Below are 17,886 nucleotides of genomic sequence, written 5' to 3'. Positions count from 1 at the left end.
TTTTATGGGGTTAATTATTTGGTTTATTTTCTTGGATATGGCTTCTTAATCGTCTATACTCTACTACTTCATGTACATGTTAATAGGGATTTTTCTAAGTTAATTACGCTAAACACCACCTATAATATGATTCAATTTCGGATATACCTTTTGTATTTTAAATTTAAAAACTTACACCTTATATACTACGAAAATTCTACAATTACTCTTCTTATGAGGAATATTTGCAACTAATTAGTATATTAAATATAATTTGTAAAAGCCAAATTTACATATTTTTTTTTATGAAATTAAAATAGAAGATACATATTTTTGTTGATATTTTTATATTTAGGCCTCTGATTAAAATAACAACTCATCCATTCCTAATCCTTAATTACAATTACTAATTCCTGCATGACCATATGTATAATAATTAATTCCTGCATTAATATATTTACATTATTAATCCCCCCCCCAAAATAATTTTCTTGAATTCCTTCCGAATGTTAATCCTTGTGTATGCACCAATTATTTTACCCCTTATCCTTACAGTATATATTTTTATTTATCCTTAAATGTTAATCTATTGTAGTACTCCTTCCGGATAAAAAAAAATAAATGTGTCCACTTAGCCATTTGCACACCCCTTAAGAAAATACTAATTTATAGACAAAATAGGTAATTTGATTAAATTGTCCCTAATTAAATAAATTGTCACGACCCAGCTAGAGGGCCATGACGGGTACCCGGAGCTAGCCCACAGAGCACCACTCATCATCATATTCAACGTAGATCAACACAATTCTCATACAAGCTTACCATGAAATGATCTTCAATCACTCCTTTTCATATACATATATGTACAATGTATAAGCCCACGAGGCGACAAAATGATGTACAAATCATGCACTAAAGAGATCATAAGATATCTACTACCCACAAATGTATGTACGAGCCTCTAACTGGAGTACTGAAATCATAAGGACGGACAGGACCCCTTCATGCACCAAATATAAACACAAAAGTATATACCAGTAAACGGCGACTCCGGAGTAGTGGAGTGCTCCTGTGCATCTGCTGAATAAGCTCCTAGGAATCTGGACCGTCTCCCTATCTACCTGCGGGCATAAACACAGCGTCCCCAAAAGAATGGACGTCAGTACGAATAATGTACTAAGTACGTAAGGCATGAATAATGATATAATAAAGAGATAAGGAACATGAGATAAAGAAATAACTTGCACATATGATTGCCTCTTAAGGAGGATACCATGCATGCTAACTTTTACTTTTAAAACCACATCATAACACACACACATATATGTGCAGTCGGGATAGTCATCTCACGCCGCCCACTAGTGGTGACTGCCCGGCCAATTAGGCCCAATGTAACTATCATCATCCATAAGCCGCCCACTTACGCCTAGCGTAGTGGTGTCTGCCCGGCCAACTAGGCCCGGTATAATCATATATAAAAATAAGCATGCCTGTGAGCCCAATTAAAGCTACAATCTTATCAGAGTGACGTAAGGTCGGTGACCTCCGATTACCTTATGGCATAATCATCATCACTACATCTCACCTCGAAGGAACAAGTAACATGAGGTGAGAGCATAACAATGAGTGAAATCAAGAAAATCATAGGATAAGCTCAGCTTATCTCATAATATGTTTGCAACCATAAGCTTTGAAACTTCCAGCATTAAAATCATCATCATCATAATCATCATAGAAAACATCTCATCTCTTTTTCTCATAAGAAGTTCTTAAGAATCTTTAGTCTCAACTTTTGGAATGTAAGAAGGTCATAAAAGTATGTAGGAAATCGTAATATAGGAGTCATGCCTTTGAAAGAAAGAGGAAGCCTTAAAATACCTTACATCTACCTTACATCTTCTTAGCGACTAAACGTTCTCCTTCCAAGCTCATAACTCTACATTCAAGAGAATTCGTACTAAATTAAATCATTTAAAACATGCTTAAGTCTAAACTAAAGTGACTAAGAGCTAACGAATATTGGGCAGCATTTCCTTTGTTTCGTCAACCTTCTCCATATACTTCAAATTAAGCTTTGTTTAATTCTCAAGACTCCCTTTCAAAATTATCCATAATCATAGCTACAACACACATCATATTCCCTTTCATATAATACTTCCTCAACATCATTAGTGTCATTTACAACAAGATTATACTCATGGCATATCAAGAAATATGACTCAAGTCAAGTTACTATTCAAGAGTATCATTAAATCCATATTTGAGCTCATATTCTATTTCTTCTCTCATCCAAGTCATTCAACCACTCAAATACTTTTAATAACATGGGATGGATGTAAAACTCACCTTTGATCATATAAGGATGAACTTTGGATGAATATACTTCACTTGAGGGAAACCCCAACTTCAATACCAAAGGATTTCTTGACTTCTACAAACCCTAGTGAGCCTCTTTGCACTTAATTCTCTTGGTTCTTGGTATTTAATCCTTGATTTCTCTTGGGTTTGTGTTGATATGGTGTGGGGAATGTTCTAGAGCCTTCAAGAGTTTGAGAGAAGTGAAGAAATGAAAATTTGGAACAAGGGTCATGCATATATGGAAAGAGAAAAAAGTGACCCGACCCGGTTATACGGCCAATTATACGGGCTATATAAATTATACGGTCCGTACAATTGGACCGTATAATCCTACCAGGGGTCACTCTCCTCTGGAAGTATTCTACGGACCATTATACGGGCCATATAAATTATACGGTCCGTACAAATGGCCGTACAATCTGAATTTTCCCGAAACTTGCTCTAGCCGCTTCGTTCAACCTCCAATCCTTGCGGAACCTTCTTGGCACTGGCTTAACACTTCATTAACCATTTAAGGAGCCCTATAACTCCTTCCCAAAACATTACTAAGCAATCGTTACCTCGATAATTGCAAAAACCTCCCCAAACACGACTTATACTTTACTTCCTTCGACGAACTTAGTTTCACCAATTCATATAACTTTAAAATCTTGTCGTATACACCTTAAAGCTGCCAAATGCCCTACTTAAAGTCATAAGGACTTCATGTCCACCTCAAGCTTGCATTAGTCTATTCACAGCACAACAATATGAAATGTCCGAGGTGTAACATAAATATTGGGATTTGATCACATAACACTTAATAAGGGTAAATCTGAAAAAATAAGGTTAATTCTTTTTTGATTTGATAAGCGGATACTATTTTTGACCCCAAAAAATAAAAGTTTAAGTGGATACTCTTTTTGATCCGGAGGGAGTAACTTATTTGCAAAAGAGTTTAAGTTTTGCGCACCGTCAGTGTACAAAACTTATACACTTTCAGGTAAATTTGACGGTAAATATAGTAACTTTCTTAAGTAAATATGTGTACCTTTTTCTTAATGAAATTGTAATTTACGGAAAAATAATTAAAATTAAGGAAAGTTGAATCCTACTTGTAACCAAAATTAGTTCCTAATTTTACTCTTACTCCTAACCAAATTATGTCCTTCTCAATTATTTTTTTCAAAAACTATTTTGACGTTTTCTCTCTCTCAAAGATCACTCATAAAGTAATTTTTTAATCCTTCAAATATTATGAACTTCGTAATAAGTAATTTTTTAAACACATAAATGCACTCTGAACTTTGGGGAACTCCTCCATGTTTAACTCGTTAACAAATTTCGGCTTCGATCGACTACCAGCATCTGAAAGGTTGTTGGAATGGAATTTTAGATATTAAAGTTTATTAACATTTGATATTTTGATAATAGAAAGCTTTGAATAAATATGTCACTTTTCAATAAGTGTTTTGTAAAGTTTGTTAATTGTGAATCAAATTATAGAACAAACCAGGGTTTGAAGGAGAAATATAATCTTACATAGTAGAAAAAGCAAAGAGAGAAAAACCCGATCAACTAATTGGAAATATGAAGACAGCGGATTTGAAGGAAGGAAAGAGAGAATAAAAAAAATTCAGTGCCTAACTTTTAGGAAAATGAAAACGTAATTAGGAGAAGGTTGGTAACCTGCTGTAGCTGGTTAATGTCACCTGATTGTGTAAAAAAATAATACTGTGACGGTGTATCAAACTTAAACTCTTTGCAAAATAGCACAAAACCAGTGACTCTCTGTTCAACTCACCTATAAACTACTTTCTGTTTCTGCTCAACTTCCCAATTTGTCATTTTCCGATCTGAGGTAAGCCAAAAAATTGATTCATTCTGCCCATTTTGGAGAAAATGACATAAATGATCCCTTATCATTGGTAGTAGATTCAAGATTGTCCCGTAAGTATCAATTTAGCAGTTCTGGTTCTTTAAATTTGCCAAAAGCAAGCACTTTTGGTCTCCATAAAATATTTACCCAATTTTGATTGTTAAATTTAATTGAAACTGTGAAAATAGAAAATATTTAATGGGAACTCATGTGGAAGTACAAATTTTATAGTTTATGTTATATTTTTTTTTTGTCTATTTCAATCTATTTTTTGTGTTTGATATAGTTTTTTATGCTTTGTTTTTTCTATTTAATATTTTCTTAATAACGGTTCCAATTAAATTTAACAATCAGAATGTGGTAAATTTTTGACAGAGATCCAAAGTGCTCACTTTTGGCTAACTTAAAAAATCAAAACCGCTAAGTTGATACTTCTGGGACTATTTTGAACCGACTACCAAAAATAAGGGGCCATTTTTGTCATTTTCCCCCGAATTGGCATTTGCCAACTATGATATACATAGTTCTATTGCATGCATTGCCTTTCTGAAAATTCACTTCATCTTCCTTATCTCGGTGTTGCATTTGCAGTACTTTTGTTGTTTTGATAATCGAGTGATTAGTTATTTGTATTGTTTTATTTCATCTTCACATGTTTTCGTATTCCCGGTGTTTTTGTTTTGGAAAATGAAGTAGAAATATGTGATCTTTGGGTGCAGTGAGAGCAGAGAGTTTTTGAGAATTGTAGAGTAAATGGCAGGCTGGCTTAGAGCCCGTTTGGATTGGCTTATAGCTTTAAGCTGTTTGCAGCTTATAAGCTGAAAAAAATAAGTTGGGGTAGTCCAACTTATTTTTTTGGGCTTATAAAAAAATATAGTTGCTTTAGATAAACTAAGTTAAATGGGTCCAATTATTTTTTTGAGCTTATTTTAAGCACAAAATGACTTTAAATTTTCTTTTAAATTCTTCTTTTGCAAGTAAATTGTAATTGCTTTGAATATGGATGGAACGCTTACAGCACCTCGGAAGGTAGCACTGTCAATTTTCTTTTAAATTCTTCTTTTGGTTTGGGGAGTGTACTAGAGTGTTTGGGGGGTATCTGTGACGATATCCCTACAAATAGGAAGGTTTTTCCGAAAGACCCTCAGCTAAAGATAAAGCAAGGAAAAATGTCAGACAAAAATTGATGAAAGTAAGGTAACCATGGCAAAATACTATATTGCAAGTAAATTGTATGATCCTAAATAGAGTAGAATGAATACAGAGGATTCATATGAATGACCCCAAGGCTAGTAGTGGTGGTAGTTGTTCTTCTTGTTGTTTTGTAAGTAAAACGGTATTTTGGAATTGAAGCTTTTACATAGATTGACGCAGTACGACGTTTAAGTAAGGTTTCAACTTTGCTGACTTCTTCCCGTAGCACTAAAAAGTAGCCAATCAAATTTCATGCTGAGGACTGGTTAACCCGAAGCTATGATTGAGCTTTGCCCCAGGATAAAGCCTGAATAAGTGCATTCCAAGGATTTTGATAGCCAGCCACAACTAGTTTGCATTGGGCCATAGTTGATTGTTATAGTGTTTGCTTTTCGTGATTGGAGATGAGATTTCTTGCTTGCCTGGACAAGTATTATCTAGATCTCATTATAATGTTTCAGATGTCCTCTTTCTCATGATGTTTCAGATGTTCTCCTTCCTTTTTTTCTTTTTAAACCGATTTGCTTCCTGGTCAGGTTTGTTCGTCCTTATAAAGATGTTGAACTTTCTTCTTTGGAATTTCCCTCACACTAGCTACTCCAGAAATGTTGGAGTTCATGCAGGAACTCAGAAAGGTAGATGATCTTGTAATATATTCCTCTTTCCCTTATTTATTTTCTCATTATGGAGAAGTCTTTAGTTTTTATTTGGAAAACATCCTTACAAGTTTTTCTGCCTACAGGCTGTCACCGTTGGAGTTGTTGGGGGCTCGGACCTTGTGAAGATATCAGAACAGCTTGGCAAGACAGGTTAGTTTAGCCATATTGCAATGATAAGATTGGAGTTACTAGGATGAAAGGTTGATGACCTGAAAATTTGGGTCTGAATTCTACTTGATGTGCTGCATCATTAAACTAGAGCTTCGTAATTGTACCTAAAGTTCTTAGTAACATTAGTGCAAGAGTAGAACTATGGTTGCATCAGCCTAAAAGCGAATGGAAGAACATTTTACGAATTTGGACTTGGAAAAGTTTTTCAACTAGGTATCCTTTTTGTTCTATGCCCATCTAAGCTGATCAAATGATTTTCTCCTCAGATTTGGTTCAGGTCCTTGTGTCTCCACACCAGAACTGTTCCAACGAAGTGTAAAAATGTAGTAAGTTGCTACTCTCCCATACCCCAAATGCCCTGACAAGAAAAAAGAAACAGTCATGATGTGAACAATTGGTTAGCTGCTGAAAGGAATGTGCCTGTCTCTTTAAGGAGGTCTTTCAGTCCTCTCAGAAAGGACACCTGAAAGTTTAATCCGCACAGAAAGAGGAGTGCCATAAATAATAAAACCTTTGCCCCCTCCTGCTGCTTTCCTTCCCAATTGCCTGAGTCTCTTTTGCTTACTCATTCTGGCCTAAAAACCTTTTCTTTCCCATTTAGGTCATCACATTATGCGGTCCAATTTCATTTATATGGAATCTGCTTTTCAATACTTTGTGCAGTTTCAGTTTTATACTTCTTAAAATGTATTGTGCAGGGTGCCCACTTTTAATCCAGTAAATAATCTCAAACATGTAAAAAAAAAAAAAAAAAAAAAAAAAAAAGAAGAAATTAACCATTACATTCACTTTGGTACCCACTTCTCTCGTACATATGCATATATTTGGCGATTTACACGTAAAGCTACATGTCCAATCAATCTTGGAAAATGAAAACGGAAAAATGGGTGTATATTGTGGATTCTAACTTCTTCTCAAAATTATCTTGGATAAGAAATATTGAAAGACAGAGCTCTCAAATTGATGTGCTAGTTACCTAATTTTTCCGTGTGTTGACTTCTCTTCCATATTCATATTCAGTTACACAAGACTATGATTATGTTTTCTCTGAAAATGGCCTTGTAGCACATAAGGATGGCAAGCTCATTGGAGCACAGGTAATGGGTTTGAAATTAATCTTAAAATTTTCCTTTCGACTGTGGTTTTGTTTAAAATCACAAAAGCTATCTTTGGGCACTATTACTTCTTTTTCTCTATGCCTGCACCATAAAAGCTTTAATGATGAAAGCGAAAATGATATGGAATTAACACCATGTCATGTGCTGCCTTTGTTCGATATTCAAACAAAGATTTAGACTGAAGGCCCCATTGCAGACCCTTTGCTCTTAGGAGTGTTTTCCCTCAAACTTTAGCCAAATCCTTTGTCTCCAAACATAAGCTTATTATTAAAACTTCTTAAGATGAGGAAATAAAAGCAGTTGCAATTTGTCACTCAAGCACTTTGTTTGAAACTTCTTAAGAGAAACAAGCACAGTGTTTGCAACTTTTCACACAAGTTATAGCTTGGTCCTGAGCTGCCAGTTCATATTTACATCTTTCTCCATCGAAATGGGAACTCTCTAAAAACGACCTTTAATGTAGACAATAATCCCAAGAAATAAGGAATGGCTTCAAGAAATTTTCCTATGCTCCATTTCAGAACACATTGCTATATTTTTTTCCTTCTAATTGCTTGATTGTGAAGCGTTTTCTTCTTAAAGTGGTGCAACTCCCTTTATGCAGAGCTTGAAGTCGTTTCTTGGCGATGCAAAGCTCAAAGTAAGTGATTGCTTCTTCCCTGTAATGATTTCTCCATGACTATTGAATATTAAAAATGTCAATATACATGTATTTCGTAAAGCTGGGAGGGAAGTTTACATAGTCTTACCCACTTAAATTAGTGATAGTACACGTGGAAGACCAAGACATATGGTGATGAACTGCAAATGATGGTGCAGGAATTTATTAACTTTACACTCCACTACATTGCTGACTTGGATATTCCAATAAAGAGCCGAGCATAATGAAAGATATAGTGAGCTTGTTTCTGCCGAACTTCTTAGTCGTTGTCTCTTTTCCAGAGGAACGTTCATCGAGTTTCGAAGTGGAATGCTAAATGTATCACCAATTGGGAGGAATTGTAGTCAGGAAGAAAGGGATGAGTTGGAAAAATATGAAAAGGTACAAACTCTTGCTCTAATTTATCACACGAAAAAAAAAGGTATAAACGCATTCTGTATTATTACATATCATGTTTCCAGCCATTTGACTAGTAATATGGACTTTGATTCTTTTTTTGTGTCATTAAAGTAATGGCTTAACAAATATATTCTGGTTCACAAGGTACGTGAAGCAATGGTAACCAAGTGGAGTGCACTGACTGCGGCTGAGTGGAAGGCCTACTGAGCTGAATCGTCTGTCCGACTACCTGAACCTGCGGGCATGAACGCAGCGCCCCCAGACAAAGGGACGTCAGTACGAATAATGTACTGAATATGTAAGGCAAGATAACAACTGAAATGAAATAACAAACTATACTCTGGATATTTCATGAAAGCATCTGGAGGTGCTCTACCTAGATTGCCTCTCATCTGAGGTAAGATAACATCACTCTATAGATATAACTTCATGACTCGAAGGTCAGGCATAGATAACATAACTCCATAAATAAAACGCCGTGACTCATAGGCCAGGTATAATCAACTCCATGACCCGTAGGTCAGGTATAAGCAACTCCATGACCCGTAGGTCAGGTATAATCAACTCCATGACCCGTAGGTCAGGTATGCGCAACTCCGTGACCCGTCGGTCAGGCAATAACTCCATGACCCGTAGGCCGGGCAACAACTCCATGACCCGTAGGCCAGGCATATACATATAATAATAACTTGAAGGCAACATAATAGCCTATAAACAACATATAGAGCCCGTTTGGATTGGCTTATAAGTTGTTTTTTCGACTTTTTTTGAGTGTTTGGCTGGCCAGCTTAAAGTCATTTTGTGCTTAAAATAAGCTCAAAAAAATAATTGGACCCATTTAATTTAGTTTATCTAAAGCAACTTATAAGCTGAAAACAGCTTATAAGCCAAAAAAAAAAAGTTGGACTACCCCAACTTATTTTTTTCAGCTTATAAGCTGCAAACAGCTTTAAGCTATAAGCCAATCCAAACGGGCTCATACACTAATTATACCTCCTGACATTCAATCATCTTATATAACTCAACTATTCTTATATTAGCTTTTAACTAGAGAGGAGTACTACACTAGGGTTATGGTAACCCAAGAATAATCTTAGTGAATAGCACATCTTTGTGCGAATAGTCAAAGAGGTCTCAATAGTAGGAATCTTAAGAAATGAAATCATCATTGTTACCATCATAGAAACATCTATCTTTAGCATCATAAGAACTTTGAGAATCATGAACTTCGGACTTTTTGGAAATAAAGATATTATGGAATCCATGTATGCGTTCATAGGAAAAAGAATCATGCCTTTAGAAAGAAAGGAAGTAGCCTTAACATACCTGGAAGCTTACTTCTCGACTTTTCCAACTTACATTCTGTCTTGCAATCTACATAAGATCATTCATACTATTGTTAGGCTCATTATCATATGCTTTTCTTAGCCTTCAAATTAAATCCTCTTAAAAGTTGCCGAAATTCGGGCAGCATCTCCCCTGTTTATATCCCTAGCCCGAAATCACAATACCAACAAAACAACAACTACAACAGCACCAACATCAACAACATCATTATCAATACCAAAATATTCCAAAAACATCCCACGCGATGTTTGTCCAATTTCTCAACCAACAACTTTATTATACAACCATTTAATCACTCTATCTTTGTAAATAAACCAAAAGTAATATTAATAAGGAGAGATTCATACCTTATTTTTTTGTTAAAACAGCGATATCTTCAATATTCACCTTGAATCCACCTCAAAACCATACTAGAATCACATCTATGCATTATCCGAGCTTCGATTAATACTCTGCCACTTGAAAATCACTCAAACCCTCAACTTTTTATGACATAATTGCCCTTTATGTTGCTGAGCTTTAAAATCTGATTTTGGGTGAAAAAAAACCCCTTTTATAAGGTTCAAAAGTCGGGGGTCACTGTAGCACTTACTGTAGTTGTACTGTAGTAAGTCGGTACTGTAGCACGCGTTTCTGCTCTGTCAGCCGAACTTGTATCATCCATAATTCTCTACTCCGATGTCCTATCGATGAGCAGTTTATTGCGTTGGAAACTAGACTCGACTTTAACTTCATTTTTAGGCTTTTGTTTCACTTCAAAACACTTCATATGCTAAGAGATATTCTTCCCTCAAGTTGGACCAAAATTTTCACACGAAACTTTACCCATCCTTTCTCCAAAGTCGTACCACTCCATTTCTTCTGCTCATTTCCTTATAAAACCTTCCGGTATACCTTATATACATCTTTCACTCATTAAATATACTTAATAATGCTTGCTCCTTATATTCCAAAGTGGTTTTACTTAACCATAACTCAACGTACTTATGTTTCAAATTTGATAAGCGCTTCTTCGAAGATACGGGTGTAACAAAGCCTCACCACCATACCCGAGCATGGAGTCGATAACACAAAGTTTCCCTTAAAGACACCAAATCTCCTAAGAGGAACGAGTGACCTTAGCTTTGGGCCTCCCATGGGAGCCTTTCCTCTACCAGTCATTCTAGTCTTATTATTTTTGTTGACTTGTGTATGTTTGGGTTTATCCCAGTTTTGGGTTTGTAGGATAAATTTATAGTTAATATAGATTTTAGTTTTATCATTTAGACTACCCCCGTATTTATTATATTATTAGGTAGAGTAGCATTTTCATCACTTAAAAGAGTGGTAACATTTATATAAGAATTTAAAATGATAGAATTTGACAACAGTTTTTAAGGCATCGCTATATCTGTCGAAATAAATTAGTACTACTTAAACTTGTGTATTTGCTTAAATCTTATTTTAATTTCTTGCTAAAACCGTAGCTTTGGAAATGATGGATTAATATTTCCACTTTGCAGTTTTTGGGGTTTTTTTTTTTAAAGAGAAGATTTTGATTTGGGGACTTTGCCCATAAACCAAATTCTTTACTAAACCATTTTGATTCCAAAATATTTTAAACTATCCAGATGCTTTTTTTTCAGAAACAGTGAGCTCAAGTCATTTTTTTACCTATTTGACCATCCGAAAGTCTCACGGACTTGTAAGGATTTTTCATATTTTGTTCTGTCTTTAAAACGTTAAAGTTTGACTACTCTTATAATATTATAAGCTTGTTAGTTGCAAGTTATTTTCTCAAATGGTTATGGAGTATCTAAAATGCTATACTTATTTTGAGATTATTTTTTATTAACCTAAGTTTGGCCTGTTAACCGTAGTTAACGGATCTTAAAGGATGTCTAACCCCTTTCCTTTAGGATAGCTAAGAACCCTTACCTAGAATCACATTAGTTAAGTAGACCATTAATCGGAGTTAATTTTTAGCATTTACTTAGTTAAAATAGGTGTCCTAATTCGCCTTTAAAAATAATTAGGTGGCGACTCCTTAAGTTACATAATTAGGAATCACCAATATGTTGTATTCTATTTTGATCCGGTTAAAATGGGGTATAACAGAGAGCACAAAGACTAGATAACTCTAGGACTCAAAACATCTTCCGTTGTTGAGATCTGATCCTTGAACTTGTCTTAGCTTGTTCTTGAAAGCACCAAACAGAACTGCGGCGGTTGCACTTGTATAAATCTGAACGTTTAGGTTTTCAAGTGTTAGGTCAAATAATCCCCACATGTTGTATATATATGAGACCAATATAGAGAGCATGTGAGAAACATGTGACTATGGATGGTGACTGTCCAAGGGCTTTTAGTTTCAAGCACACATACATACGTTGTCTTTCTTTAACGATTCTTTGGTCAAAGGCATTGTGACTTTACGGTATTAAGTGCCGTGCAATACTCCCAGGGCATCTGATGGAGGACCTGGTCCTTTGCCTGTTTGTCAAATTATCAAAACTATGAAATGCTATAACTCATCAACTTGAATAGGGAGGAAAAGACTACGAATTTTTTAGTCAGAAGGAACTCTCGGTCACACAGGTGGTAAAGCTAATTCTTCAATTCATTCTTGTTTTTTGAGTTGTTTTTCTCTTCGCAAGTACTTCCTTAGGAATCACGTCACAAGTTTAAAATATTTTTTCTTTTCTTTTTTTGGTTGCTTACTTCAGTTACTAGTCCAGCAGATACAGTGAAGCAATGCTCAATTCTATTCTTTGGCAAGGATAATGCAAGTTCTTGAGCAGGTCTCAATTTTCCTATATATGTGCGGTTGTATATCAATTTTGGAGTTTGTAATTCGTATTTCCAAAGGAACAAGTGCAAAGAATGCTTGTAGTTAGTTTCCTCATCAAAATTTGTATTCTTTGTTTGTACATTCCATTCTTGAAGTTAATAATTTAAAAAGTATTCCAATAGCTTTGCATTAAACTATGATAAATAAATTCTCTCTTCAATAAATGGTTATCATTTGGCCCTTTAGTTAGAGAGCCACTGAAGTGACAATATCACACGTCATTTGGCCAGTCGTAGTTGTATTTCCTATTTTTTTAATTCTCAAATTTAACCTTTCCAACACATTAAAATAAGGATATTTTTGCCTTTCATTAAATCCTTGAAAATCTCCTCTCCTCCTCTTTGCATTTTGTTCTAGTACTGAAACTCGATGCTGGCACCAATTCATTTCTCTTTCCCAGCCCTCTCCTGTTTTTATTTCTTCTTGAGAACTATCTCTCTTCTAATTCTCAGTGGCGGAGCCAGGATTTTCATCCAGGGGGTTCAAAAATTCTAAAAGGTAAATATACGAAGAAGTCAGGGGGTTCAACACCTACTATATATACAAAATAAAATAATTTTAAGTTTGAAAATACACTATAATTTTTCGCCAAGGGGGTTCGGATAACCCCCTGGATATAACCTGGCTCCGCCCCTGCTAATTCTCATTTCTCTGTATTTAATCTCTCACATCCTTGCTTATTCTTCTATTAGTATGGTGTAAAATGAATTACGACTATATACAATTTCAAGGTTATCTGTATTCTTTTGTTTTTATTGAAAGATTTTTACTTTTCTTTGTCTAATAATAAAATGTAAGTCGTGTTTTGAATTACTGCAAAACAAGTTTAGAACCTTTGGGGAAATTTGGCATTAGACGAAGCTGTACAAACTAACACACTTTTTGGGTAAAAGTTGATCAATGATCTACAAACAATCTAATACAAAGAAGTGCTAAACAGTCTAATAACAAGAAATCGTAAACAACTAAAGAGATGTATATATAATCCTACCCACTTCTCCAAGTGGGAAGACAACATTGGATCCGCTGCCTCTCTGGATGATGGTAACAGTGGTGACACTAAGAGAGGCCCAAGCATACGATAACAGATGCACTGTAGCAAGATGGAAGCGTCTGGGTGCATCTCCCTCATCCATGTGCTCAATAGTAATCTCACCAAAAAGTACGATTAAAAAACAGACAATTTATGTGCTTTTAGGATTGAGTGTTGATGATAATAGGGAAAATTTGAACTCTGATATGAGCATTTCCCACAAACAGCGACAAGAATATTGATGAGCGCTAGGTAAACTTAATTTGGACCCTACCGCCATTAACGAGAGGCTCGAGAGCAGTATAAAGCTCTCCAATATTCACCTCGGCATTGAAATACTCGTTTGTACGTAAATGTTCACAGGCTATGGAGTCAATTTTGATAAGGCAAGTACCGTTTAGAAAGCCATGTCCAAAGATGCAAAATTGTCTTAGTGACCAAGATATCAACACCTTAGGCAATGAAAAAGCTTTCATTGCAATCACGGCTTGGCGTAGTAGAAATCCATCTTCAAGTGAAAGTTCAAGCATCTTCAGAGTACAGTGGGAGTATTATTATTTTTTGTTGATAGGAGTGGATGGACTTAGAGGAAGATTATGGAATGATGAGGGATATATATGCATAAATAGTTAATTAGTTAGTTAGTTCGCGAGCTCTGAAAAACTATGTGCCCCGCGCGCCAGTTGCGTATTCCAAAACTAAAACTGTTAGAGTACTTTGTGTTTGTGACCTTTTAATAAAATTTAGCTTTAGACCACTAAACTAAGAGGACTATAAAATTGTAAATATGAGATAAATACAAATTTCATCAAAAACGCCACAAACTCTCAAGATTTAACGTTATTATTTCTTTTTCATACTTATTGTTTCTAGTGTAGTATTCTTAACACATAGTATGTTATTTATCTATAGTGGAAATGTTTAGTTTAAGTTAATAAGATGTTGGCATGTGTTTGCAATACACTACCTTAGATGTTGTTGTAAAAATGATTATTTATTAATACAAAATTTTGAATAGTATAGATTAAAGTTCTAAAATATTTCTACAATTAAAAAAAGTAGGTAGTCTTTGTTTTTCTTTTCTTTTTTAAAAAAGAAAAAATTGTATTTTGTATTTTTTTCTACCATCTTCAATATTATATATACGGTTTTTTTATATATAAAATTCATTATTAAAAACTTTTGGCGCCTCAAAATTTTGAGTGCCTAAAGCCTTCCAAGGGTGTTCATTATCTTGTATATATCAATAAAAAATAATATTTGACCTTTATACGCGATTTTTTTTTTCTTTTGACGAATGGTGTTCAAATGACCACCCTTGATATAGTGTAACTCCGCCGCTGATTCCTCTTGTCACGACCCAAACTGGAGGGCCATGACGGGCACCTAACCATACTAGTCAAGCACCACTTGACATACATCTGTAACATCAACATAAACATAAGTGGGCCGATAGGACCATCATACAACTCTCAATAAACTCACAAGGATCATGCATGTATCAATATGTTCTGAAAGACTCATCTGACTGTACATCATCTGACTATACATCATCTGACTATACTAGACATTATCTGATTGTACATAACTGTTTACAAGCCTCTACTGGAATACATAACATGGCGTGGCCCGGACAGGGCCCCGCCATACCCATACACATATGCATATATATATATATATATATATATATATATATATATAGACCGTCTTCGACTCCGGCATCTCGAAAAAACAAATGGAGTGCATCAACCTCATCCAGGGCATCCCAATAGATGGATCACCAACACCGTATCTTAGAACTGTGCAGGATGAAACGACCCAGCAAGCAATAGGGAGTCGGTGAATAATGTACAAGTATGTAAGGCATGAAAACAAGCATATACGTAAGAATCATGAAAAGCATCTGAGATATATGAGTTAATCTGTATATCTGAATGTATCTGTGTATTGTGTATTTATAGAAATGTTTGTATAACTCTGTATAACTGGAAGTGCCTCTGTGGGCGTATGACATGCATGCTTTCTTTCAAAAATCATATACATGGGCCATAGTATAACTGTTAGTGATATGGAACGTACAGCCCGATCTATAATGTTAGTGCTGCGGAACGTGCAGTCCGATCCATATATCATATCAGCCCCTCTGTGGGCATCATCATTATTGTGTACCAACTGATCAGGTGGTAATACGTATATAACGCCTATCCCTTTCCCCATACCCCACATACATATAATATACGCGTATATAACGCCTTCTGGTCATGGGTCAATGTGCATATGTATAATTGAATTCAATGCATAAGTAAAATGAATAAATAGAACTCTCGGAGTGACATAAAGTCGTACTACCTCCGATAGACATCTTTTGGGCTAATATCATCAATATACATAATCTCAAGACCCATGGACAGAAGGAATAATCATAAAAAGGGGTATAGGAACATCAAAGACTAGAGTACTCGTAATGCTTCTAAGAGTTGAGTAATATGGAAGCTCGTTCATTCGTTCATATCATAAGGGTCATGCCAAAATGAAAGAAATGATAGCCTTAACATACCTGTATGATCTCCTCCTTAGTCTATAATTAAGCTCACAGAATCTCCTCGCGTCTACAATAAGATAAATGATGTTGTCGTCAACAAACAGTGTCGCAACTATCATACTTTACTAATCTTATAACCTATAAAAAATCGGGCAGCACCTCCCCTATTTATACTACATCCTAAAGGATACCAAGGGTCATCAACAGCCCAACAACAACAACAACAATCAACAATAGCAACAACTACAATATAAACCTCTTCGATTACTTCAAGAATCATATCGAGCGGCAAGCTCATTTAACGAATAACAAAGTGTCATTCAAACCCAATTCTTCTTTCATAATTCAGTCCATACCTTCATAACATTATACTTATGTTTACCATATCCTTTTCCACCCAAAACATCATAAAGATAATCTACAACTTGATCCGTATGTTTTAGCTTTCTTCAACCTTAAATTCAGGAGTCACAATTTTACATGCCTCTTTCACTTCCTTCAATTAAAACATGAATAATATTAACAACAATAGCCATATAGTCAGGTTATATTCCATAATTTCCAGGCAATTAGAAAACATATTTACATCTTCAAACGATCCAACAATGAGCGACAATAAGTTACTAGCATTTCACGACGAGCTAAAGCTCGAATTGAACACATATAACCCGCATTACCTTTTGTAAGTTCCTTTCTTAGCTTAATAATATTCTCAACATAATAATGAAATCATTTATTACAAATTCCAGCCTTATACCATAGGATTATAACAAGAAAACAATCCATAAAATCACTACTTCGAATAGCAATTCTATTCATAAGTTCATACTTTTCTCGTCAATTCACCTCAATCAACATCAAAATAATCATAAGTACAACCAAAAAACAATATATACTCACCTTATACAGTATTCCCAAGTTGAATCCCAAGCTTCCCTTAGCTTATATTCACCTTCAACAACAACCCAATATGATAAAAGTGATTTCCTTTCACTTAGGCTAACTTTCAAGGTGTAACTTGCATCAAATCTTTGTGTTTGGCTCTTGAATCCATGAGAATTGATTATAGAGGGTTTGGGAGAGTTTAGAGGGAGTTTAGGGGTGAGAAAGGGGTAGAAAATGATGCAAAAATCAGATTTTCTATTTCTAATATTTACGAATTTTCTTGTTCATTTCTTTGTTCCTCCTCATCTTTTGTTCATCGCGTTACTTATCATCCAATGGAATTATATCCGGGACTCGATTTTTCCATCATTTTTCACGGATGGTCTCATTCCCGAGCTTACATTAACCAACTTACGATATGAACAACACAAAAAATTTTCGAGGTGTAACACCTCTCTCTCTTTTTCGGTCAGAATAACCATGTATTTTAGTGTGGGAGAGAGTGAGAGAGTGAGAAAGAGAGGAATCCTTTGTTAATTTGACTGAGAGAAAGACAGTAAAGGAATTGATATTTGTAAAAGAAAAGGGGTCCACTGCATTAACCCATTTAAATTTTACTCTCTCCGTTCACTTTTACTTGTTCATTATGGACTTTGCACACCCCTTAAAAAATAATAAATAAAAGGAAAATTTACAGCCCATAACTACCTCTAAGACTTATTTATTAGTAATAGCTACCTTTTTTAAATTATTTTTGGTAGCTTAATTATTTATCAAATTACCATATATAACTTATTTTTGTAACTGCAATGTATTTCCCTAAAAATAAGGTACCTCTCTCCCACTTACCCA

General features: G+C 35.1%; 1 protein-coding gene across 1 annotated transcript; it reads left to right on the top strand.

Annotated features, from left to right (window-relative positions):
• Positions 1-5,994: 5,994 nt before the first annotated feature.
• On the top strand, positions 5,995-8,518 carry LOC132062039 (phosphomannomutase-like). Its single transcript, XM_059454692.1, has 4 exons — positions 5,995-6,024; positions 6,090-6,198; positions 7,240-7,316; positions 7,942-8,518. The coding sequence occupies exons 1-4, from the start codon at positions 5,995-5,997 to the stop codon at positions 8,014-8,016; spliced, it is 291 nt and encodes a 96-aa protein (XP_059310675.1). The 3' UTR covers positions 8,017-8,518.
• The last annotated feature ends 9,368 nt before the right edge of the window (positions 8,519-17,886 follow it).

This window comes from Lycium ferocissimum, chromosome 7 (assembly GCF_029784015.1).
Source record: "Lycium ferocissimum isolate CSIRO_LF1 chromosome 7, AGI_CSIRO_Lferr_CH_V1, whole genome shotgun sequence".
Lineage (NCBI taxonomy): Eukaryota > Viridiplantae > Streptophyta > Magnoliopsida > Solanales > Solanaceae > Lycium > Lycium ferocissimum.
This window is presented reverse-complemented; position numbering and strand designations above follow the sequence as displayed.

What these genes read in the sequence shown, in the direction of transcription:
- LOC132062039 (XM_059454692.1), top strand. Translation starts at nt 5,995, where the DNA reads ATGTTGGAGTTCATGCAGGAACTCAGAAAG. An exon ending in TCATGCAGGAACTCAGAAAG is followed by an intron (nt 6,025 to 6,089) that starts GTAGATGATCTT and finishes AGAAGTCTTTAG; the next exon opens with TTTTTATTTGGAAAACATCC. An exon ending in AGAACAGCTTGGCAAGACAG is followed by an intron (nt 6,199 to 7,239) that starts GTTAGTTTAGCC and finishes ATTCATATTCAG; the next exon opens with TTACACAAGACTATGATTAT.